This window comes from Pleurodeles waltl, chromosome 1_2 (genome assembly GCF_031143425.1).
Source record: "Pleurodeles waltl isolate 20211129_DDA chromosome 1_2, aPleWal1.hap1.20221129, whole genome shotgun sequence".
In the NCBI taxonomy this organism is placed as follows: domain Eukaryota; kingdom Metazoa; phylum Chordata; class Amphibia; order Caudata; family Salamandridae; genus Pleurodeles; species Pleurodeles waltl.
Window position 1 is genome coordinate 514,671,873 of NC_090437.1, and position 26,966 is coordinate 514,698,838.

Consider the following 26,966-nt stretch of genomic DNA (forward strand, 5'->3'; position numbering starts at 1 on the left):
CTCTGAGAATCTTATACTGCCAACTGTTGCACTGAATGGTTCTCCCCTGGTGCAGTCTCTGACCTGGACTGATCTGTGGACAGGCCCCGCTCTAACATTGCAGCCACTGGGAGCTGCCAGCTGCTCCCTACTGATCAATGCTGCTGGTGCTGAAAACAAGTTGGTCTGGCCAATATCCCAGGTATCTTTTGGAGAGGGAGGGTTTCAGCGACGCTGCCAGGTGAGGCCCTACGCCACAAATGACATTTGAGAGTGTGCCAGCATGTATAGGCTTAGACTACCGGGGGGCTGTATTTGGAGGGTTGGGGTCACTCAAGGACCTGGCTGGACTAGGCCTGGCAGGTTACTGATGGGTTTCCCCTGCAGCAAATACCAACAAAGCCCCTACCTGGGACCCAAGACCCATGCACTACTGGGGACATGAGTGAGATCCCCAACCACACCAATAATAGGTACAAGCACCACTGGCTAACAACGTCGTGGACAAGGTTTAAATATGCCAGCCCCCAGGGGGACAAGGACAGGCTGCACCAGCAAAAGCAGCAGGTGCTAGTGAATTCTGTGTACCTACCTGCACACCACGAGAGTCGTGCCCTGCCACCTAAACTTCTTGGGGAGCTGGCGGTCAAGTGCGGATACGTGAGGGCAGGTTCTCCCATCGACTCTGTCTGCTGGGACTTGACAGCCTGAGCATTACAAAGGCGGCAGGTGTAGACATTTTGGCGGCCCACAATAAAAGGCTTCCAGGGAGTGGTGGGAGATCTAACCACAGGCAGCTGTGGAGGACGCCAGGAGAGGGCTCTGGAACCAGTGGCAGGGATGAGCCTTGCTCCAACACAGTAACGCTGCTGCTGCCGGGAGAGGGATTACTCCCATGGCACTTTGTCCACCCTGCTGTACTGGGGCAACTACGGAGCACACTTGCCGGCTCATCAACACACACTGAGCAGACAATATAACCACAGCAAACAAAGGGTGAGACTTGCATAAGGCCTGCCCATTGCTTCTCGTTGAGCGCTGACCCTGGCCCCTCACCACCGTAGATAACCTGACCTCCCAACTTCTACCCCTTGAGTGCCCATAAAACCTGGTAGTGATATGTTCTGCACCCACCACTCTTTTCTTTGGGGCTATCCTGGCCCTACAAGAATGGGCAAATTCTTCAAGCGGAGAGAACTAAAAAACCCTCTCCCTCTCAGGACTCTTGCACTGCAGCTGCGACTGAGAAGACCTCTGGAGGGGGGTTCTATGTGCTGGAGTGAGTACACTGCGTGCGTGCCCATCGATGCTCAAAGCGACCCCTTGACCGGTGGTGGCCAAACTACTGCTTTGCAGAGACTGAAACCACATAACTAGGCCAAACCCGACGGGGGGCTCCATCATGGTAAAAAACCAGAGGGCCATGATTTTTCCTGACTTCCATAGGAGGTCCAGAAACAAAGGGCCTCTTTCATGGATGATACAAAGTACTCAGAGAAATCGGCATTCCCTTCGCCACATTTCCCAATAGCTCTGGGTAATCCAGGGGGACGAAGTACACTTTTTCACTTCTCCTGCATTGCTCTGAGACTGGATTGACTGCCTTCCCCAAACAGGGATCAGCTCTGCCAGTGCTAAACAAACGACATCTAGGGGGCCTCCTAGGAAAAAGAGAAGAGGAGGAGTGTTCCCCTCTCAATCGCAGGCCCTGCATGAACTGAAACTAGTGATGGAAGTGGTAGCAGCCATCAGTGGAGCCGATCCTAACACCCACACTGTGCTTAGAGAGGAGGACTCCGATTACAACCATGCCTTAATCTCCTCATACAACTCTGGGAACTCAATGCCCTTGGTTACCCCTGGTACCTCTGATTAAATGATTTAATTATACCGATATGCTTGCTTGAGTCTAAACCCCTACCTGGCATTACCTTGCATTGAAATATTAATCCTGCTCTATTACTATCTGCAGATTGGGTTACTGTGGGATTCTTATTTTGCCTGCCTGTAGGATGGCGTGACGCAAAGCCAGGAGGCACTGTAGCTGGCGCACCTCCGTTTGTTGATGGGGAGTCCGTTTCTTCTTGTCCTGGGGATGATGAGTTGGGTTTTTGAGTTGTGGTTCATGGGGTGTATGTGTTGGGATGCCTCTGCTGAACTGATCAAATGCCCGTCACGGTGGCTGATGACCACCACCCACTGTAGGAATCCAGGGACTTGGTCCCAACATGCATGCTACTCTTCTATACACTCATATATATATATACTCAATACCTCTTTATGGTGACTTATTTAACCTATTATTTTATAAGTTGGAACGTAAGGGGACCTAATAGTATGATCAAATGTTATAAAGTACATGCATATTTGAAGTGATGGGGACACCCACCTCACTATCACAGAGAGGGATGTGGTGCGTAAGAGGTGACGGGGAAAGCTATATGCTACCATACACTCAGCTTTTGCCAGGGGGTTTTGTTGTGGATCTGTCCTTGGTTACCACTTCAAAAGACACTCTAACTGATTGACCCCCGCAGGGAGATACATGCTTGTGACGGGACAACTAACAGGGCATAGCTTGACTATTGTGGGGATCTATGAGCCCATCATAGATCAAAGGGGTTTCTTATTGAACTCTTCAGGGTTCTGGCCCCCTACAGGACACAGAACTCATTGCTGGGGGATGACTACAAGTGCACTGCAGATCCAACCCATGATATATCCCACCCACCACTGACGGACTCCTCAGTCCTTTGCTTGGCCCGGGTCTTTTCACAATGGCAGCCGAGTTGGGGGTTGTTAGATTGCTGGACGCGTCTGCATCCAGGAGTCAGAGACTACTCCGGTATGTATGAGCTAAATGTACGTCTGGGTGCATTTCTATGCTCTCCAGGAGTGCATGCGGTGGTTCGTACTTCAGAATACCTATGTAGGGCAATATCTATTCACAACCCTGAGCTGGTCTCACTGGACTGGCACATAGAAAGCCCCTTCAAACTGGACTGGTGTCTATGGGTTGAGACCCTAAATAACCCACTGTTACTACAAACCACTGGTGATGCTATAGGAAACTACTTTGTGAGGAATGAGGCCACAGCTACTTCACTCTTTGAATGGAAGACATTCAAAACAGTTATTTGGGGGTGCTGCATAGCAGGGGTGGTGGGGGTGCGACGCACTGGTAGGAGAGGTGGACTGTAGTGAGAAGGCCTTGTGGACTTTGTTATTTCCGGTCTGGATTCCCGGGCCTCAAAAGTTCAATTACTCAATGTACGGGAACAGGTAGCAACCCATACCAAAAACCTTAGAACTTTGATGATCAGGAACACATGACACAAGCACTCGCAGAACATAAAGCGGGGCCCTTGTGGCCTGGCTGACCAACACAAACTCTAGGGGCTCATTGATCCTCAAAGTGGATCTTGGTGAGCATCTTTATACCTAGGACAGCATTAATAAGCAATTTCAGGACTATAATACTACTCTAGGCTCCCCTGCCATTTGTAACCCTCCTATCTGATAGACAGTTTTCTGAATACTCCCCTGATGACTACACACAGGAGGAAGCTGATGGTCTGAGAGAACTTCTCACTCCAGGAGGTGCAGGTAGCTATTAGGGCCATGGCGAGTAGAATTTTACACGGTTTGCGTCAAATACCAAATTAGTTCATCTATATGCTGCAGCCAAGAAAACAGGACATTTTCCCATCTCCATGAGGGAAGAGCTAGTAATTCCTTTGCTGAAATTGGGCCGCTTCCTGCAGGGGGTTAGAGCATACAGCCCTCTGCCCATGCTTAATATGGACTATAAAATACTGAGCAGGGCCTTGGCCACCTGCCTCCGATGTCCAAACTGATCCAAACCGATCAAGCTGGGTTCATACCAGGGTGCAACACAATCCATAATATCTGTAGGCTCCTCTTTATATTAGAACCAGATACACCAGAGAAGCGTACAGTGAGGATTGTAGCAACATAGATAAGTCTTTGATGGCCTCTGCTCGGATTTTCTCCATCAGGTATTGGCAAAATGGGTCTGGGAACTGTATTTGTTCAGTGGACTGGTCTCCTGTACTTGGAGCCTATTGTCAAGTTAGCACGGGCAGGTGTATCTCTGAATCTGATAACGTTGGGTGAGGGATTCGACAGGGCTGCTCACTCTCATCATTATTAAGTGCCATTGAGCCACTGGCCAGGGGGCACGCTTGGGAAGGGTACTGCTCACTATGCTGCCCTATATGCAGATGACGTGCTAATAGCCTTTGATGACCTCTCTACTACATTTGAGCTCCAGAGTCGCCTGCATCGAGCAGAGGTGTTGACCCTGCGCAATCTCTGGAACACTGGTACGACTGAACCCGCTCAGGAACGCTGCTAGTTCCTAGGCAACTTAACGAGTCGGTTGAGAGCAGTGATGGGATTTTACTATGCCTTGCACCTTGAAATTACCACTCCCCTAGAGGACCTGCGAGAAAAATGGGAGGTAGATGTTGCACACCCTATCACTGACACTGACTGGGCTAAGATACGTTCGCAAACCTACACCTTTTATGAATGCCAGATTTTAATTGATTAACTTATTTCCTACATAGGGCATAACTCACTCCTGGTAGGATTATTCAGCTCTTCTCGGTAGATGTGGGTAACAGGGTGCCAAACTACTACATATGGTCCTGTCCTCTCCTCTACTGGCCTACTGTTGGAGAGAAGTTGTGGGCTTCATTAATGAGGTCACACAAAGGGGATTCCCACACACCCCTGTGGCAGGCCTGCTGGGAGGATTTCCCAGGCCCGCCCACTTTAAGGTTACTACTAGATTTGCAGATCTGGCCCTGGTTCTTGCGAAAAAGAAGATTACTATGCATTGGAAGGCCATAGATTGATAAAGTAGAGGGAGAGCCTACTTCAGTGGACAAGCTATGAAAATGCAATATTGCATCAGGAAGCAAGGGTTAATTGATAGGGCCCGAGCATGGGACCAACTCATAGCCTCCGGGAGCTTGATCCCGATATCCCTCCACCCCCAACGTTCCCCGCTACGGCTGATGGACACGTGGAGAGCCAAGATTAGGAAGCATTAACTTACATATTTTTTGTGGAGTGTAGGTTGCATCAAATGAGTGGTTATATTGACGGATTTTAAAGGGCCACCGTATCACTTGCAAAGAACGATGGGCAGGGGTATGGGAGGGGTGGAGGGAGTTTTTACCTGAACTGGGACAAACAACTTATATTACTGCTGTGTAAGGCTGATTTGTTCATTAGGACAAACACTGATGTTTTCCAATGTTGTGTCTCTGTGCCCGGATGGGTATTTTTGTATTATTTGTATTATCAGCAAATGCAATAACACTTTTGTTTTATAAAACAGGATGGGGGCTCAGTGCTGAGGCAGCACATCTCTGCTCTTTTTAGGTAGGAAAGGGCAATCATAGGGGCTGATCTTCCCACCTTGAACATCAGTGTGTGACGCAATAGCACAACTGAGACATTGAGGTGCTAGCTGTGAGGTTTCAGTTCTCCTCTTTGGTGCTTTCATGATGTGCCTATCTCCAAACTATTGAAGAAAGCAGCGCTTCCTACCTGCAGAAAAAGGATCACCATTGTAGAAACCCTCCATATAAATGTTAAAAAAACAACATTTCAAACTGTGTGGAGTACTGGATGGAAGCAAACCCAAATGTCTAACAATTAATTCAAGAGTAATTGGGAAAAATATATTATCCTAAGCATAAATATATTTTCAGACAAACACCTAAAGCCAGGTTTACAGTGGAAAATGGCATTGTGAATCGGGCCCGATACAGTGAGTCCTTGGTTTTCACTTCACAAACTATTATTTATTTACTTTTTTAAATGAGAGTTCAAAGAGTATGTTGGGACATGTCCAAATAATGATCTGCCAACCCTACTGCTGCCCCACAATGTATCCCATTTCATTACTGAATAACACCTAAACCATTAACATTTTCAAATCCATGCCTCACAATGAAACCAGTGGCTGTACCTCACCACTACATTTCATACTGTGCCAGATTAGGGTTTCAGGGGCATGGGCAAAGCATAGTTGGTGGGCCCTTTTGGGAGAAACTTGTTATACATTTCAGTTAATCCAAGCTGTATTGATGCAAAAGAATAAGAAATTCTAATTTAAACTTTTTGAACTGGGGACACGCAAACAACAGTAGAAAGTTCACGCCTGCCAGCCAAATAGCACAAAAGCAAAACTTGAGAAAGCATTGATGAGGCAATTTTGTTTTCTTGCTTTTGGATCTTTTCTTTAAATCTTGCAACAACAATTTATTTTTACATAGAATTCAAAGTCTAGTCTGCTTGTTCCTTGCATTCTTGAAATGACAGTGACTGCAACTTGGTGGATGTTTAGTGGACCAGGACTTAAAGATAAAATAAAACGTATAATGGTTGAAGATGTAGCTTTTAATTGCTGGATATTCGCAGTCATAATTGAATTCCACATCACAGCGGTCACTCTTAATGCAACAATGAAGATCAAAACACCACTCCGACCATTTACTAGTGGGCAGGGGGAGTCTTGGAAGTTGGGGGATCTGGGCATTTGCTCACTTCACCCATGCCTTAAAACCAGGTCCTGGAATCGACTGAAAACAGTCAGCTTCAGCTTCTGCTCTGGAGGAGCATTCAGTGTGTTTGGCGTATGGCAGGATTAATGATGCAATGAATAATAGAACATTTTCACTGCATCACTGACCGTGCAATATCATGACCTTGTGGAAACCTGGAAGTCTATTCCAAATAGCTGCACCTAATACCACAATCATCTTCATCTCTAGGAAACGGGTTTGAACTCCGAGCCATATCGAGACCCTTAGTGGGTTATCTTAATTGTCTTACCAGTAAATTCCACGGATGCAAAGTTAACAAACAAGGGGGCAGCGAGGCCATAATTATACTAATATAGCTGTCCTTTAAATAATCCTCTTCCTAACGTATAGGAACGGTAATTATTTAAATGTACAGGTCATTCAATGAGCTGCCTTTACTTAATCTTCATAAGCATGATCTTTATGCACAGATTACATTTATTTTACACTCATGTAAAAGGGTTTCTGTTTCAATGGCACTCCCCAGAACGGCCCTTACCACCAAACGGAACGTACCTATGTACAAAGACACTATATGCTAGGGATACTGTATTCTTTCTTGAGAGGTCTTCGTACAAATTTGGTTTGCATTGTGTGATATACAAATGTTAATTATTATTATGAATACGTGAAACAACGAAACAACAAAACATCCTATTGCAGCTATGTCCCATGCAGGGCCGGACTGGCCTAGTTGGCAATCTTGCAGTGCCAGATGGGTTGATCTGACAAGTGGGTGAGTGCATGGATCGGTTTCTGGCTATTTGGGGCCCTGTTTCTGGTTTGGTGGGACGTTTTTACTGTTTATGTCCCTGGTACTGCAACAAATTTTCCTAGCACCAAACAAAAGCATGCAATCTCCAATAGTTTGCAATTGTGAGCTATGTGATGCGCTAAAGGGGGACACTTTTATTTTGGAGCTCAGGTTTATATTTGTCCCAGTTCGACCCTTGTCCCAAGTGTAGCTCTGAAGGACTCCATGGTGTCAGTAATAATGCACCTGTTATGTTCTATCAGCAATGGCTGTGGGGGTCTAGCTGCAATGCACAAAAGCACACAGTGAATATTAGCAGCTATACCATATCAAGAGGCGCTAGCACGCGTATGATGCGGTTCTGCTCTTTTTTATATGTTACCTTCAGTCTCCTATCTATGGTCTCTATGTATTTACTATCCATCTATCCAGGATTTCCTCTTGCAGGTGGATCGCCCATCATTATTCACAGTGAGCACTCAGAACAGATAAAGAGTCAGTCTGGAGCTTGCATGGTATCAAGGCAATGAAGAAGGCTGTCAACAGGTTTATAAAAACATTCCCCTTGCTTTCCCACAAGTTCATGGTAAGGAACAGTTTCATGATGGTCCATTAATTCTGAATTTGTCATCTCTGAAAACATTGCAAATAGAAAGGACATCATGGTAAACTAGCTGCCATTGAGCAGCATATTCACTTTTACGTGTCTGACCAACAATTCCCTTGGAGCTTTTCTGAGATCTCTCGATCTGGAACTGTTCCAGTTTCATATCTGGAGCCACAGCATTAAACCTTTCCGCTCTTTCGTCACAAAATATCTTCGGATTAATTTTCTGTAGAAGTATGTTTTTTCCATCTCTAGCTTCTTCACTCTCTCCAAATACCAGACCCATTTATCTGGTAGTTTATGCATTAAAATGCGCGTATTGAACATTACCTGGCTTTGCATTAAGTCTTTTGAATGAAGTGCACCGTGTGTGTTGTTTACTTCTGAGATAAGAAAAGCAAACTTAATTTGTCATTCTTTTTCCAGAAGGCATTCCAACTCAACGTTTCTATAGCCTCAGATATGATGAGCATACCTTGTAACGAACGGACGTAAGTTCACTCAATACTTACTGGACAGTTTTGCTTCCAAAGATTTCAGCCTCAAGTTCATCGTCTATGCCACATCCACTTCTAGAACTTCTTGCACACCACAACACAACTTTTGTCATGTCATGTGGCAAAAAACTCATCATTGGATAAAGATCATCAAACTCTACTGGATTGCTCATCTAAATTTCATCTACAATACCGAAAACACTTTCATTGCAGAAAATTGGCAGGATAGATTGGTCTTCAAGCTGAGCACGCACACTTTGGATTTGTTCAAAAAATGTTTAGATTTTAGAACTGTGCCTACTGTTGCATAGTTTGTGTTGTGACTGGAGATGGTATTCCTGGTAAAAAACAAACTCCTTCAATGGGACGGTATTCTGCGATATAAGAGCAGGAACTGCAGCCCATGGAGAAAATGGCTATTCTTCAGTCCACACAAAATAAGCAAGATGATAAATTCATCAGCCAAGTACACCATAAGTGGCTCATTTCTTTGTGTTAGACTGACAAAAACAAATTCCGTTGTACATACTCACCAGAAAAAATCTTAACTTCATTATTATGGAACAATACAGTGTCATCAACGTTGACCATTACTTCTCTGATCTCATCAGAGTATGACTCCACTGCGAGCACCCAGGAGAGGCTTTTTCAAAGAGTGCAAACTTAACTTGAGGTTGGTGGTTATGTTGCTGCTGGGTTCTCATTGTACATTCATATTTTCAAATGTATGCACACATGCAGTCTGGGTGGGAATATAAATCCACTGCACATACATTCACCTCGCTGTTTAGAAAACTTCAGCTAGGAAGAAACTAGCTGTAGATGAAAATGTTTGCCCTTAAAACTCACATACATTGTACTTTCCTCAATCTCTTTAGTCTTGGGTCTGGTTAACCCACAGATAACACATTGAAGATCATCTGCTTTCTGATCAGTTGTGGGAGGTGGACAAGGGTTAGTCACTGATCTTCGAAGCAGATGGGCTTTGGGTTTAGTTGTTGTCGCTTTCTCAGAAGACTCGGATTCTTGTTGTGATTAACTGGTTTCTGCTATGTTTTGACAATTTTTATCCCGGCTTTTTTCCATTGTATACAACGGTATCAGACGCTGGGCCGGAGATGTCAATCCCCAGCCCGTCGGCCAGCATAGTACCACTGGCGGCATTATGAGCCTGCCTACCATCATAACCCGCCACTTCTCCACTCATATAGCCATGGCGGTATCAGCCGCTGGGCCGGAGATGTCAATCCCCAGCCCGGCAGCTGGCATAGTACCACCGGTGGCATTATGAGGCTGCCCACAACCAAGGTTTGTGGCGTTAGCAACGCCACGAAAACCATGGCAGTAGGCCCTACCAGTGACAGGGAATTCTTTCCATGTCACCGGTAGACGGCTCCCCCCACTGCCCCAACTCACACCTGACACCCCCCTCCGATCCTCACACTAACCCCCAACCCCCTCCAATACTCACACTCACCCCCGCCCCCTCCAATGAGCACATTCACCCCGCCCCCTCCAATGAGCACATTCACCCCACACCCCCTCCAATCAGCACACTCACCCCACACCCCCTCCAATCAGCACACTCACCCCACACCCCCTCCAATCAGCACACTCACCCCACACCCTCTCCAATCCTCACACTCCCCCACCCCTCCAATTCACCCCCTCCCTTACCCCCTCCAATCCACACACTCACCCACCCGCAGAAATGCACACGCATACACGCAATCACTCACACTGGCATACAACCATTCATACACGCATAATTCCAGACATGTTCGCACACATTCATACAATCACACTGGCATGCAGACATGCACTCACTTCACCATTCTTAGACGCATACATTCACATGCATACAACCACGCAAACACAACAACACACACTGACGCAGTCACACACATACTCAGACATTCATGTACACACTCAAGACACACACACAACACCCCCCACCCTCCACCCTGTTGGTAGCCTTGCTTATCTTGGGCGAGGAGGTCTTCTGGCAGGGAAAGGGAAGGGGCACTGCTACCGCCAGCAGAACACCACCAGGCCCTATCACAGACCACGATACGGCTGGTAGCATTCAACTGGCGTGGCGGTGCTGGTGGTAGCAGAGCCAGCTTACCACCGTTCAACAGATCACTGCTAGATTTCGTCCCTTCTTGTGGCGGAAGTCTGGCAGAGATCATAAAATGGCGGACAGATGGTAGCCGCAGTGATGATATGTTGGCGGCCGTAGGCAGTTTTTACCACCATTATTATAATGAGGGCCTTAGTCTCCTCAAAAAATTAGGATACGACTACAATTAAATTAAAAAAATATATCTATATTTGGTTTTCTTTGAGTCATATGTAATTGCATCAAACAGCACATGAAGGTTCAAACACGCACTTAACGATAAGTACTAAACAGTAAAGAAGGCATGAACACATCCACATCCTCCTGCCCAAATAAAGTAGGCAGCAACATGAGATGAAATATACAGGATGAACTAATAATGGATAGGATGACATCTCAATATACTGCAACAATAGGTCATGTCAAGGGAGTCACAGCCTCCGATTGAAACTGTATGTTGTGTGTCTCACATGACCCTCTCGGCTGTCATGTGTCCATCCCTCTCTTCCATTCTTAAAGGGTTGGAGTTTCATGCCCCCCTCCCCAATAACATGTCACATATTGCTTAGCCACCATCTGCCATAGATAACAAACAAGTTGTTATTCCTTGGGGACATCAACATCTCCCAGTACACACAGCAGGACATTTGTGATCAAAATGGATGGTCTCACCCACCACAATACCAAGTTCCCTTACCACCTGCGACCAGTACAACCGAATAGTCTGACAACTCCACAGCATTTGAATGTAGGAGCCCCTCGCAATCTCACATCGGAAAGTCCGGGCACCCTCCCCATACGGTGCAGGCAATCACTATCATAATAAAGCTTATGATGGATTTTGCGCTATATCAAGCGCAGGCGAGATTTTATTGCCACGTCTCTCAGGTGCACCAGGGCCACCTCCCACTCTACGTTCTCAAGGTCTCCCACCTCTAGGCACCACCTTTCCATCAATTTGGCCAGTTTATCTGGCATGTGGTGATTAAATGTCATATTTCAGAGAGATAGCCTTTGATTGTAGCTCCTCCAACAGCAGCGTTACCTCCAGCGGGGTAAAATTGGGTAGCTCCAGTGTCCCAAAGTCCTCCGCCTGCCTGGCATGTCTCAGCTGCGCATACTTTGGGAACTGATTGTAAAACAAGGTAATCAAGCAAAAGGGATGCAAATGGCCTCCGAACAGCCCTCCAAGAGATCTCCTATTTGGGGAAATCCCCAGCAAATCCCAGGGTCCGAATCCTTGAAGTTTTCCCATCTCCTTCAGCCACGCACAGACTTGCTCCAATTAATATGGTAGCCCGAATGCGCCCCAAAGGATTCAAAAGTGTGTAGGATCCTTGGAATGGTGGTCTTAGGTTCAGTGATGTAGAGCAATATGTCATCAGCATTTAGAAAGATGTTTTTCTTCCACCCCATCGGTGGTTGAGATTTTAATTCCCCGAACATCAGCTTGGGAGCAAATCGTGGACACCAATGGTTCGATAGTGAGGGTGAACAACAGGTGGGGGTTGGCAGCCCTGCTGGGTGCCCCACTCTATTGGGAAAGCCATTGAGAAAAAATCCCATTTACCTGGACCATTGCCGTGTGGCCCTGACACAACAGGATAACCCATGGTCTACACGGGGTGGTGTCGAAATCAAATTTACTGAGTGTCTCTTGGAGGAAGGGCCAATGGATGGTGATTAACACAATTTCCGCATCCCACACTAGAAAGGCATGGGGGTACTTCCTATGAGCAACCTCTGACATTTAATTATGGAGGCAATTCTATTTTATGTAAAAGGGTGGATTATTTTACCTCGAATAATGATAATAAATGCATGTGTGCCATACGATAGGGAGATGGCTATCTAATTATTTATAAATAAGGCAAGACAAAAACAAACATCTTTGGTTGGGGACATAGCCTGGAATGTTTGATTGCTTTGGCTAAATATACTCCTAAAGAATTTCAGGACTTTCAATTGTCCTCGTACACAAACAGATATAGCCCTGTTGTGGAAGAACATATTAATGTTTTAATATCATAATAATCAAAAAATCTTTAAATCTGAAAAAAATATTTCATAGGTTCTATAAGTGTCTTATCAGAAGTTGATACTCCCAAAAGTCTACACAATTTCACAGAATTCAAAAGATTTTTTTTAAATCCTTTAATGGCATTTCACTTCCCCACCTTAAAAATATTGACCAATTTGTCGCAGATTGAGATGCATGAATTTGTGAAGCAGGATAGGATTGATCTTATATTGCAATCCGAAAAAGATTGTTGAATGGTTACCAGTAATATACCTATCCCTTTAATCAAGCTTGAATGCAACATGTATCAAGGGTTCTTGCTAAGTGTTTGGCAGAGGTAAGCCATTTGCTCCTTTATGTGGAAAAGACTGGGTTTCTGAACCAACATTTATTTGTGCCATTCTCTTATCAATTAAGTCATCCATGCAGTCTTTGGCAAAATAAGTTGACTTGGTTTCTTATGATTCTTCTGTTACTGTAATAATTTATCTATGCATTCAGCCTTGATTGGTGGACTCATTTTAGAATGCACACACAGTTGCAGACACTATTTTCCTCCTGCCTTATTTCTGTGCACTAAGAGCCTTAATATTTAGCATATGGGAGATAATTTCTGAATGTGATAACGTGTCTGTTATTTGCTTATCCAATTAAAATCAGAAATGTCTCTTGAATAAAGTAGCACTTTTTATGCTATGTGATTAGTTTACTTGACTTTTTCTGCCATTAAATATTTAGACATTTAATTAGTTAGTAAAATCTGATAATACTTTTTTTTCAAATATGGTAATATTCTGAAACCAACTGAATATGATGTGCCTAATTGACCTTTGTATTTTGGGGAAGGGGAGAGTTAAGGTCTTTACAATGTTTATTGCACACAAGTTATTTTGTTTATTGCTTTGCTTCAACTATTTTTCCAAATCATGTCTTTTAAGAATAAGATATTAAACATTTTTGTAGAAATAAACATTACCTTGGAGGTGTTAATCCCATCATTTTCAGTTCTACCATAATGAATTTTGGTGAGGGAATAGATTTGTGGTTATAACATAAAAAATGGTTAATGTCAAAAGGTTGCACTACTATACTAGAACTATAAAACGCATATTAAAATTGGCAACTTATTTCTAATTCACAAGAAGGCGTCCACATCGCCATCTTCATGCTGCAATCTTTGCTTAGATATTTCTATTTAATCTATATTGCAATATTAACACTTTAGTGGTAGTTCTGGTGCTGGTAATACTAGAAAAAAGTTGCTCAACATGAGAAATGTCTGCCTTTTTATGACTGAAGTCTGATATTACTGTATTTTCCAGAATTTACAAAGATTATTCCCTCACCAGTAATTTTGGAGTAAATTAATGTATAACTGGTAGAAATGTAGCTAATAAACAATTAAAAAAATCATGAAATGAATTCCAATTGCTTTTTACACTTCAGTGACCGACTCTTATCAGTCTTACTGTACCTAATAATAAATGTAGTCTAATTTGAAAATCTAAAAATAAAGGAATTTCCCCACCTCTAGTTCCATAATTGCTTTTTATTTACTAATGCATTACAGACTGGTACACTAACATTTAGAAAACACTCAAATATTGAAAACAATTTTGTAGAATGCTAGCTCATATGTTTTAATTATAAATGTATTCTCCCTTTCTAGAATGGGGCTTTGTTCAATTACAAAAACAAGTTATTCAATACATACATAGCATCATTTGGTGGTATGATTATTTCTTCAAATTGGAAATTGAAGGATCACTATTTCATGCTTTGTGGGAGTGGTTATAATGGAAGAGAACTGAAATACATTATATTTCTTATATTATCAAGATCATTCATTTAGTGTGGCTGTCTTCTATTGCTTAGTTAAACAATTCATTTGACTGTAATGTTTTTTTTTTTCAATTGATTATTTATTTGGTATATCACATAACTCATAATGTGACATGATTTATTTTTAATGTTATGTGACCTGTCCACTCACAAATGTTTTCCACAAAATATTTTCAACACAATCAATAAAAGCATTACAAGTAGTAATTGTGACAACTTACTGGGCCTAAGAGGAAAGGGCAGCTCTCCATTTTGCATAGTCTTACTTCTACATTAAGAGGACAGACCCATGGGAGGCTACTGCTAACCCCTGGGCAAAAGGATATTCCTGAAATATCAGTAATTGAGAGAAATCAATAACAGACTTGTGTCTCTGGGAAATTACAGCAAACATCATTTTGATCCACGATAAGGAGTATGTAGTCTATGCTGTTAATAGTTCATCAATGCAACTGGTCACTGATCTGCTCACTTTGGTCTACAAGCAAGTCATTGTAAGGATCTGTTTTTGACTACAGAATATTCTGGTAACAGACTAGCCAGGCCACAATGGCAGCCCTTCTAATTCTCAACACAGCAGTAACCAGACCTTCTGGTCTGCTACATCAAAGCATATCAAAATTTGCCCAAAAACGAAATAGAGGTAACTCAATTAATGGTGGACAGAGTGGCTCTTAAAGGTGAACAATATGACTATATTCTTGAGTGCTCTATGCTTCCTGTTTATAACAGTACAAGACAGCTGCGCCCAATTTGGAAGACACTTCCCCAGATAACGTGCCAAGCCCTCATGAATACAAGAAAAATGTGTGTTATTTGTAAATTTGTAAATAATGCCATTTGTTAGGTTTTAGTGACAAGACCACCAGGTTGTTCGATGCCTAGGGATTTTGCCACCCTAAAATGCAGCCATTTGAAAATAGTTGTGATCTGCCTTCACTCCTGGCTTGAAATTAAGCAGGTTTAACTTATCATCGAGTTAGCCATAGCTTAGCTAAAGGATATTTAAGATGCTTACCTTTCCCTCAGAACATTGCCTCTAAACTTGATAATAATCTTTAAGGATGTTTTCTGTGTTGTCAAGGGTAAAATCGAAGGTACGGACAGTGGAAATATTTCTTGTTTTGAAAACGTGAGCCTCAGATGAGTTGCACATTGTTCTACAAATCAATTAAATAGACACAGTTCACAGTGACAACACACTTTCATTAGTATTTATTCTCCTAAGCACAGGATGCCTACTGACCATGAAGCAGCAAATCAAGTATTTATGGCCCTTCTCCTATGCTGTGTATTACAAAGCCCTCTTTATTTTCTTTCACTGCCCCTCCAACCACTCTGCCCTGGAAAGATTACCTGGCAACACTGAATTTTCTTACATTTTACCAGCATTTTGCCACTCCAGGTTTGCTAAATGTGTTGATTATGAGAATGTATATTTCTGGTGTTTCTACAGTTCCATCCTCTTTGTATTATCTTTGATAAAGAGACTGATAATAAACACCTTGCCCTGGATCTGATCAAGTTACCCTATCTATTTCACAAAAGAAAACCACAAGCATCATCCACACTTGCTCTAAAATCAGTGACAGTGGAACAAAACAATAAACGTTGTCTAGCACAGCAGTGCTAGTGAAATATTGCTGCCATGATCATGTCATCCCAGGAAGTCATAATGTTCATGAATATTTTTTCCATACATTGCTCCATAAATGTCCTTATCAATGAGGCTTGTGGTTCCACTGGCTTCCATAGTATGGAATTATAGAATATGCCATAAGTGATGCTATGTATCATTGGCTACACTATATGGTTTTGCTTCTCCTTTTCTTTGTTTTAAATGTAGATTTGTTCACAATTGACACAGAGGAATAATGCTTAGGATTACCTGCAAATGAACAAGTAACAAATGTACCCATATCTAGGCTGAACAAATGAAAATATTTCTAAGAAGGATGAATACAAAACATCCATGCAGAAGGCAAATCACAATATGGTGCACAAACATGCAGAGCAAAACATAAGAGATGAAAATGGCATCAAAGTGTTCCAATCTGAACTCTAGAAACGTAGGCACAACCCTCCACTGTCATTCCAACCTCCCACTCACATCATTCATGTTTGTTACAGGAAGCTAATTTATAATCTGATCAATAGACGGACAACACGCAAAACAGTCTGGGCTCTCAAGGCAGAGAATCCCTGTTGGGGTCTGATAATGTGCACTCTGATTTGATAAAATTGTAAGATGAAATGTGCAATTTGTAAAGCAGGATGGGAGTTGATGCTTTCTGAATACCTTATTTCCATCAGCAGGGTTGTGGATTACTGTAGTTTGGGGCTCCTGAGTGAGAACAAAATAGAAAAAAACAGTTCCTGTTGGTAAGTACAGTCTCAAAAAGTGTGAGGGATAGCAAAACGAGCCAGCAATAACAGAGCCACCGCGCTGAAGAGCAAAGCCAACGGTCGACACAGAACACACATCGAAAAATGTCTCCAGTGAAGACTTCCGGCTGCCGAGTCTGCAGGACCAGTCATCTTACTTACAACAGCAGCATGCAAAGAGACCTTATTTATGAGCAATATCTGCATGCAAGGCTTTGACACTCAAGGGACCAAGAAAGGCACACACATTTACAATATCTGATGCAAGGCCTTAACCAACTAAGATCAGAGTAGTGTGTCAGTGTTGTTGCTATGACCACAAGCCTGCAATCACTAACTTTTGTATATTTTTAATGGCTAACAATATGGCAACTTGAATGTTTCAAATCAAATATATACGATCTTAAGTAAAAGGATGTGTAATATTAAAGTCACCATAAGACGGGGAATGGGAAGTTCCAGGGGTTACACCACAGCTGAACATCTGAACCTCTTAGCAACGCTAAATTCCATCAAAGGCAATACCAAAGGGTCTGGTTAGTTTGTGTTCAGCTAGGATGTGTGACCCACTAGATCTTCTGTGTGTTTGGTGGGTAACACTAATTGAGTTGATGCACTTCCTCGGTGGTTGTGGGGGAAAAAAAAAAGAAGAGAGCTTGGGTACAACTACAGTCACTAGAGCACAATGTTATAACATGGAACTTCATGGAGGTAAACATGTAAACATCAGCTCCTGTATGTCTTCTACTGCACTCTTAGTGCTTTGCATAAGAATCAAGTACAACTCCGGAATGTGCGAAGTGTCAATTTTCTGGTTGAGAGTTAGCATGTTAGTTAGACAGCAATGTTTATCTATTGCCAGTTATTAGTTCAGGCCTTGGATCAAGACTTTGTTACCACTGTCCTCTAGTAACAGAAGATAGAACAGTTTACTGAGCACAACTGGACACTGGTGAAACACCAATATTTACTAAGAGAATTTGAAATATTTCAAAACTATTCTTGGAAATGGTATAATTAACACTCCACTAATGCCGGCACTGGTGGGAGTACCAATATTCCAACACATTGGTTTAATTATCAGACCTAACAAATGCTCTATATGTGGCACCATAAATCAATCCTTCTTGTAATGCCCTAACCTTTTCTTTAAGGTATGGTTTATTTAGTCGTCCCTCAATGATATCTAACAAAAACACTTTCTGAAACAGAACTACCTACCATGTTCTTAAACTTCCCAAAGCCTTGCATTTTATACAGTTTTAAAGAAGTATTATTTCAGTGACTGAGAATCACAGTTTTAAAACCTCTGGTGACCCAATATGGCATGTATTTCATTAAGAGGTGTAGTTCTTTGTGACAACTGAGAAAGCTCATTACCTACACAAATTGCAAATCACTGCGATCTGCAGGATCGTTCCAATATGTTGAGGTATTCTCCTCAAATCATGAAAGCTTTTTCTCCCATTGAAACCTGTTGATGTGCCAAAAAATTAAACCATGTCTCAGTCACATCAGTTTGCAGGATTTGGTGTGAAGGTCTCTTATATATACATTGCAAACTAAAGAAATGAGGATCGTAACCAGTGAAGTTGAAGACTATGTGCATTCCATTCCATGGCAAAGGATACCTTTATTGTAGATACTGAATCCGGATTTTCAAATTAAACGTGAAGGACAGTCTCTTCCTCTAATTAAATGTTAACACATTCAGACACAAGAAAGCTGTAAGCTTTTACAGAGGATTCTATGGTGGAATTAACAATATATCGTTTTTAACATGTATCTTTTAGAAGCACATGTTCATTTTTTATTGAATCGCAACTTTGAGCCTTAAACAGCTTACCATGGCCATTTACTGGTTTGTATTTCAAAACATTCAGCAATAAGGACGTGATAATGATAGCCAACAGTGCTGATACCATAAGAATCAGTTATTTTCTAGCTGTGTTACCTCCAGTGCAAATTTTTGGGCTTCGCAACTCGGCAAGTGAAGCACAGAGAAAGACTAAAGGTTTGCTTTGCAGGAAACTTAAAACTTTAACTTATGTTTCTACATTAGCTGGCTCTTAGCTTGAGACAATTAGATGGTACTTTGATTAGGTAGAATCTAACAGAGTTCAGAGTGCAAGTCCTTCTGGAGCAATAGTTATTGAAAATGGAACATGCTTTATCTGCCTGTTTAAATATATAGATTTCACAAACCATCCTGTCACGTTTTCAGGAAATCTGAAGTAATAATGTTATATTTATTTAAGTGTTTTACTCAATTTTCAGCATCCGGTGTTTCCACCTTCTTGGTGGTGCATTAACACTCACTCCATAATCATTTATAATCAAACTCACAAATAGAGGTATTTCTAACCCTAGAAGACATACAAATATACTTTCAAGTCTTCTTACGCCCCTCAAAAAATAATGTTTTTCCTGTATACTCAATGCTGAGTGAGCTTTGCCCATTGGCAGATCAAATGTACATTCCCAAAATGAACATCTGTTGAATAAAGCTATACATTTCATTAAACGGGCAGGAGGCCGTTCTGTTGTCAGAACCAAAAATAGATAGTGAGATGTAGAAGATCTGAAAATTAAATGCATATGAATGACTTTTTCTTCAAATTGCTGGCAACATGTTACAGTGCTCCAAAGTTCAATTTAGGCCGAATGCAACTATGTCTATTAATAATGTGTAATTGTCACATCCAACATAGTATTGCATCTATGCCTACTGACAACCAGGAAAATGTCTGGAGAGTACTTAAGGCCACAAAATATCTCAGTAAATGACATTATCTACCTGACTAAAGGCCATGCTCCTAATTCCATTAATTACACCTGCCTTCATGTGAAAAAAAAGTTTATTTAGTTTGCCCCATTAAAAGTAATATAGTAAGTGCAAGAACGCAGCCACTGTGCTACCTTCATGTGTTAAACAAGGATGAAAGTGGAGTATTTGTCAATATTACACCAAAACTACCAGGTGGAGAAAACCTTAAATCTTGAGCTCATACTCTTGACTGGTGTTCTCAACACTGAAAGCCCAATTCCTACAGAAGTTTTAATTATGTGATACTAATCAGTAAAGAGTTTCTGATATGCCACATAAAAATTTAAATCCCAACAGATGTATAAGAGTAGAGAATTTATGTGCGGTGCTCCCCCGTAGGCCTTGGTCAAGGTAAGGGTAGAATATGTTCAAACCTAATTAGTCAATTAGCTTAAAAGTCTCAAACCTTCCATCGAAGGCTACACTTCAGGTTTCCTCCTTTCTACTTGGCTAAGAGAAGCCACATTAACGGGTTTTAAGTGCTCATACTTTTATCTGATATTCAAGGGGGTATTCTTTTGCTCCATTATAATGCTGGCCTCCAGAAAGAATGCTTCTGAGTTTTTAACATTATAGGACCAAATCAGTGACTCATGAAAATTCACAGACATAATTTTCTGGCTCTCAGCAAAATAAGGCATAATATGAAGATCAGAGAATCATGATTCCCATAATGTTTCTCAGCTTAAAATAACATTTAACTGGTTAATGCTCATTGTCAAGTGCATATTTAGTGGTGTTTTGATCTGAAACTCACTGAAGTTATGAGACTTTAAAAGACAAATAACCAGGCTTAAAGGTTATTCAGCAAATCCAAAATATGAACTGAAGTAAAAGGTTTGGAGACAGTTTTTAGTATGCACATGCGAGAAGGACTGTTAGCTTATTGCTCCACCACCTCCAAGAATGTCTATGTCTTATGAGAGATAAAGGATACTGCATATTTGAACAATATGTGTTTCATGGATTCAAGCATACTGGCAATTACATAGCAGCTGAAAATTAGATATAACACTACACATAAAATATTTTGAAAACAAAAGCCCTATTAAAGCAACTACCTAAATAAAAAGATGCTACTTCATTTGAACATTAATTTTTAAAAAAGAGGCATAATGGGTAGTCTAGTGGGATCACTTACACTCCCACGCTTATTGTTAGTGAAGAAACAGTTTTAATTTCTTTTATATTTCAGCATGAAACAGCTTAATTTCCGCTGTGTTCGCAGAATCAAAGGGCATTTTTTTTTATGGCCAGCACTTGTCAGGAACATTGAGTTTTTCACAGTTTAAGATTTTGAATGAGGAAAAGTCTAAATAAATGGCTTATTTCATTGGGGCTATAGTCTGCTATATGTTAGTGGCTTTAACTTGAAGCAATGGATTCTCATATATGCAAGACCACTTTTAAAAGATGCTCTATTTGAGCACTTCACTTTCTAACTAAAGAAACTGTCAAGAGAAATATTAAAAGTGGTTTTACTGCAATGCATTTTATGACTTGTATGAATAAATACTGTGGCACCTGTGTATTTATAAGTTTACAAACTAACAGTTATGTACATATGCTGCCATGCTTACGTTTACCATTTTCTGTTGCAAGTAAAGACAAGAAATTGAGAGACAATCTAATGGAAAGATAAAATGAACCAAGAAGGTGCAGACAGTATCAAAATGTACTCCATTCTCTGTGTCCTGCTACCGTCATCAAGAGTTGATACATAAGAAATTCCACCATATAATTTAGGCTCACACTGTTCTAATATATGAAAAACAGTCTTCTAACCGATAATTAAAGAAAAGAGTAGTCACAAACCTCAGCTGCCCTACTAAAGTTAATTTACATTCTAACCATGTCATATTTCCTTAAATTTGGTAACATTTCCCTTTCTGGGATGCATTGGAAAAGTTGTCTGTTCTATGAACAGATCCTTTCTTTTTTACATTTGCCACAAATTCCCTGGTTGTGCCCTAGTCCTAAGCAATGTGAACCATTTGATAGCTCCTTAAGCATCTGGCTAATTGACAAGGTCAGAATAGCATACACAACTGAGTCTTGGGAAAGAGAAGATAGAAGCACAGTTATACTAGTTTGCACTCAAGTTCAAAGAATAAAGTTCAGGGTCTACTTTCTTTATTCTGGGTCTTGAACATTTCGAAGAAATATCAACCTGTAGCTTTTCCAGGAAGGTGTTATCTCATGTTGCCCACTGAACTGGTTCTTGATGTCCAAGTGGTGGGAAAATTAAGTTGTAACCTATTTCGGTTAAGATCATACTTTTGAAAAACCATGCTGTGCCTTTATCTTTCCAGCTCTAGGATGGGTACAGTAAGATTATCTTACAATTCTCTCACCAAACCCACGTATTAAAGTTTTATATTGGCCACTAAAGTTTCTACCTACATTGTTCATAAAATGGTGCCCTTTAGAACATTTTCATAACCAATACTAAAATTAGGTGGAAACAGTGAAATATAAACAAGCAATGTATGATCTGGTGCCTCTTGATCCCAAAAGGTAAAGCAGTGCAACCAACTGACATTTAAAAGCAGGATAGAGAAAGAAATCGGAATAAGGTCTGTTTTGTTGTTGTTTGGTTACAATCTAGTAAGCTCTTCACATCTGTACACGGCAAAATAGAACACTTACAGATAAGTGATGAAAAACTCATTCATCAGTTGAAGAGCTACGAGCAGCATAATGCACACAGTACTCACTGACTAATAAAACATGCTTACACACAAGTACTTCTAGTAATACCACATATCTAACATAAATGACAGGGGTTGGTACATTAGAAAATGCAGGTTCACAGGGATTGTCCCCACTCCCACCCCGACAAAACCACTGCAACAACAATAATATCCATTTCAGCTCTCAAGAAAGCAAAAATAAAAGTTAAAAGCAAAAATAAAAGTTAAAAGCCAGAGAGGAAAACAACAGAGGAACAAACAATTAAAAGGAGTTTGAAGAGGGGGAAAAGGAAAAGTACAGGTATACCAGCACTGGGGTAGGATCTTTTGGGCTGGTTACTACGTTGGTTTTGTTGTTTATCTGTAGATGTGCAGAAAATAGAAAGACATGCCTTAGAACTCTCAAGTTGTTAGCATACAATCACACACAAAGGTCGGCTAAACCAAAAATACTAGCAAGATGGCAGGTTTGGTCCTTTGCTAGAGTGTATTCTAGTTTGATGTTCATTGTATACAATTATGCCTTACACAGTCTGGACAACGGCCATGCAAACTTTACAAGTTTAATGACTTAAGTTACTACAAATTATAAAAAATTAAAACAATGTTGGATAGGGTGCCTGCTTGTTTTGCAGACTACTAGTTACTACCATTGTCATGCACTTCAGTATGTGTATACCTAAAAAATCTATGTATACATATTTATACATAGAAACACATACTACTGTCTGGTATTACATGCAATTCATGTGTCTGTGTATCAGTCAATCGTTCAGAATGTACAGCACAATTCCATATTACTGCATACTTTTGATTAAGCTTCTCATATCTACACCAAAGACTATAATACACCTTGCACCAAATTATTACTCCTGGCCTGTATATTATAAGCAGTACAGCACAAAATGCACACCCTCAAACACCCTGCAGTATAAAACAGATAACTAGACCAACTCTAGGAACTCAGTATTATTCAAACTCCTTTGTGGGTTTGATTTATTTATGCAACATTGTTTGGGGCAGGGGGTAGGGCACTCCAAGATCGGAAGTGAGCACTCAGTGAGACATAGTAAAGCCAAAACTGCTACTGTAAAGCAGCTCTATGATTTTTTCAGTTACAATAGACTGATTTGCACAACTTTTTCCTTCCTACTGGCAACTGCTAATGAGGCCACATGGGGAGACAAATAAGTTAGTGTTGTGAAGAGGATGTTAATGGTCTCAAGCACAGGTGAAGTTGAAGGTGAGTTGTCACTGAGGGTGCCCAATTCGCAAAGATGTGGTTCTGCACTGGTAAGGACAGCAGGCGTTGCCACCAATTTTGAAGACCCACACCTCAATATTTACCTAATTTGTGTTCCTCTGCTGTGGCACTGGCTACATTACTGAATGCCCCTAGGAAGAGATTGGAGCTTCTTGGAGTGTGCTCCAGGAGTAGAAGCACCCCCTCTGAGGCTCAGAAAAAGAGAAGCATCTTAAAAATATAGGTGAATATTCTACTGACACAGAAACACAGCTAACACTGTGTTAAATGAAAAAGGAAATCTTCACTGCTGCTACTATTACTGGTGTTTCTTAGAGACTTCTACGGTGAGGAAACGTCCTCCATACAATGTAGCAAACTCACCAGTTTGTCAATGCACTATGAAAGCCTCTCTGTGTAAGCACTGTTCACAGTATACAAAACATATCACTTCCTAGCTAAAGGTAGGGATACAGTTAAGAACCACTCATCTTAAACGTGCCTTTCACATTTCCTTCATGTACATACAAGATATAAAGTACAATATTTTTCTTAGTGTTCATACCATATATGTTACAAACGAATGTTCAGGTTGCAAAGGCCATGAACCTACTGTGTTGTTATACCTCTCTATGATGATCTTTAATAAGAGCGAAACACGTGTCAGGGGTTGCTTTTTTTAACTCCAGATTGATTTGGATGGTATTTTAACCAACCCAAAGTTGTAACATCGTGCCTGGAATTGTAAATGATGATTGTCATTTTTTAGCTCTGCACAGATGGCACTATTTAATCCCATGAGTAAAGACTTTGTTGCATAAATGGCAAACCCTTTGTTGACTTTCTAGCTTGGCACTGTGCTAATCCTGTGCTTAAAAACTGCTAGAAAAACAGACATTTAAAGTGAGCAGTTTTAGAGTGTCAATGGTGTTGTAGAGTACTTCATATAAAGGAAGTACTCTCTGCTTAAAACATGAGAACTACTCAGGGTTCCCTTCTTTCTTTTCTGTATACAGCACTCTAAGCCTGAAGAGGTAACACAATCCTACTGCAAGTAAAAACATCACGTAATCCAGGCTAAATGGCCAAAAGTCGCCTTTGTTTTTGACTGCACTGGAAATCAAACACAGTTGCCTAATGCCCAGAGTGAAGAGGTTTTTTTTTTTACTTGTTTAAGGATTGTGTGTATTTTAAGGATTGAAGGCTTTGACAGCCTAAAATGAGATGCCCTCACCTGGGCCATGATGCTTCAACTGAAGCGTGATGAAGAGAAAAAAATAAATGATTCACAATACCCTTGCACGTCGCATCAATTCCAAACCAGAGGTATTGCAGGGGTCAATATCAGCTATAGCTGGGATTGGGTTAGCTATCTCTTTGTTTTGCTAAGCTCTGTGGCTACATGATCTACAGAGAGTGAAGCGCCCTTGTTTAACCGTTGGCACTGTTTCTGAGTGACCTTACAAATACTGTAATTGAGACTCTGGATGGCGTACCCCACTCGCTCAACTACTTGAAGAGTTCCTTGAATCTGCTCTGAATTCCATCCACTGATTACCTTCTCTCTCTTTTTTTGCTCCTGCTCTAGGTTAGAAAAAGGGAGGGCAGAGGAGCCTTGATATACCTCCAAGCAAGGGTTGCTTGGTATTAACGTTCCAAAGGGGGGCATAGTATAAAGGTTATTAGAAGGCAGTTCATGGCACGTAGGACACCTTAATATTGTAGATGTGCGGTCTTTAGCCATTCTAAATGTTGGCGTACGTGTACAATCCAATTTTCAATTGTGCTTTGCTGTTGCCACTGAGTGGTTACATGAGAACATATATCCCTTGAAATAGTTGTAACTGTGTGTACACTGTGGAGTCAATTTCAACTTGCCAAAATGCTGAAACAGAAAGCCTGGGATAAATTAACAGATGCAGTCGGGAGTGAAAAAACTCCTTAGGCACTCAGCAGAATATTGTACTTTTTAAACAAAATTGATAAACTAACTGGAGACGACAAGGGTCTCATTGCCCAAAAGAAAAAGGTCCAGGCTCAGGAAAAGGGGATATAGGAAACACTTAGAAGGGCATTAGATCATACTTTAGCAAACTAGATATTGGTAGCAACCCCGGGAGCAGCAAAAAGATAAAACACATCAATACCATTCTACAAGAGAGCTTTAGTGAAAGAAACCCAGAAGTCCGTCCACGGGTCCATCTAGCGGAGCAAGTGTATAGAGTCACCTCTCCCATAGATAATACAGAGTGCTCTAATGAGTTTGCAGCATTAGAGCCCCTCAAGGATAACACACTGAATGAACACACAGGGAAGAAACCTATGATGGCCACCACAGGGGATGGTGGAATGGATACATCAGAACAGCTAAACTCACTAAGAAGAAAGATCGCAGGATTGCATGAGTGCATGGGTAGGCTGACCAAGCCACCTAACAAGAATTTAGATAGACTCTTGGCCCTGGCCGTAAACATCACCAGGACACCAAAAGATAGTAAGAAAAAAGTCTCATCCGTACCTGATAAGCAAAATACCAAACAATGCCTGAATGCACATACAGGCTAAGTGGATCGGCTTATTATGGGCAAACATGATAAAGAAGAACTGGTGCCACCTAATGCCAGGGTAAAACTGGTTGGAGGGAGTTATCTCCCTAATATTCACCAGATCTCAACTAGAATTGTAATATCTAGAAAGAGAACCAACTACATAAAGTATTCAAGGAAAGCCCAACACCATTGAGCCCTATGAGCGCTTGAACAGGCCACATGATATTTATATGATAAATGCCCCTAAAACTTGCACGCAGACAGGGAATCACATGAACCATGTGCCAACAAAGGTATCCACTGGCTGAGGTACACCAGGGGCTGCATATCCAATGTAAAGGAGGACAGAGTTTACGCTACACTGGTTAGCGATACTAGCTCTCAATTTGACTACATAGAATTGAAATTTAAAACACATGATCTGATAGAACGGCTAATTTCATTGGACCTGTGGTTCAGGCCTGATACAAGATCACAAATGATACAAACTTAATGCCCCAAAACCTTCAATACACACAACAGGACACAGGACGGAAAAATCACCAGTTTATTTTTTAAATGCTTCTAAACCTGTAGATGATTTAAATCTGTCTGAGACTGACTACAAGTGTTCACGGTGATCACAGCATCCCAGGTAGTACTGAATGGGAAAGAGTATACTAATTCCCATGTGCTACATAGCAAAAAAGAACCAAGCACCATAGCAAAGGGGACGGCAATCCAACATAATTCTCTGGGCACAGAAAAACAGCAATTAAAATTTGAGGTCCAGGACTGTGGCTTAGTCCCCCCTTAGAGCAGAGAGGTGGCCATTGCAAGATGACT

The 26,966-nt window shown here is 41.4% G+C and overlaps 1 protein-coding gene across 25 annotated transcripts in view; it reads right to left on the bottom strand.

Moving 5' to 3' along the window:
• CAMK2D (calcium/calmodulin dependent protein kinase II delta) overlaps positions 1-26,966 on the bottom strand; it is a 624,934-nt gene that overhangs the window by 112,130 nt on the left and 485,838 nt on the right. For 11 of the 25 annotated variants that reach the window (XM_069242021.1, XM_069241993.1, XM_069242016.1 and 8 more), the window contains exons 14-15: positions 22,657-22,710; positions 16,744-16,788 (exon numbers count right to left, since the gene is read on the bottom strand). The exons of 7 other annotated variants lie outside the window; for them this stretch is intronic. In XM_069242021.1, the coding sequence (XP_069098122.1) occupies positions 16,744-16,788; positions 22,657-22,710 (99 nt within the window). The remainder of the gene's footprint in view (positions 1-16,743; positions 16,789-22,656; positions 22,711-26,966) is intronic. 7 more of the 25 variants (XM_069242039.1, XM_069242034.1, XM_069242012.1 and 4 more) reach the window with 1 other exon arrangement.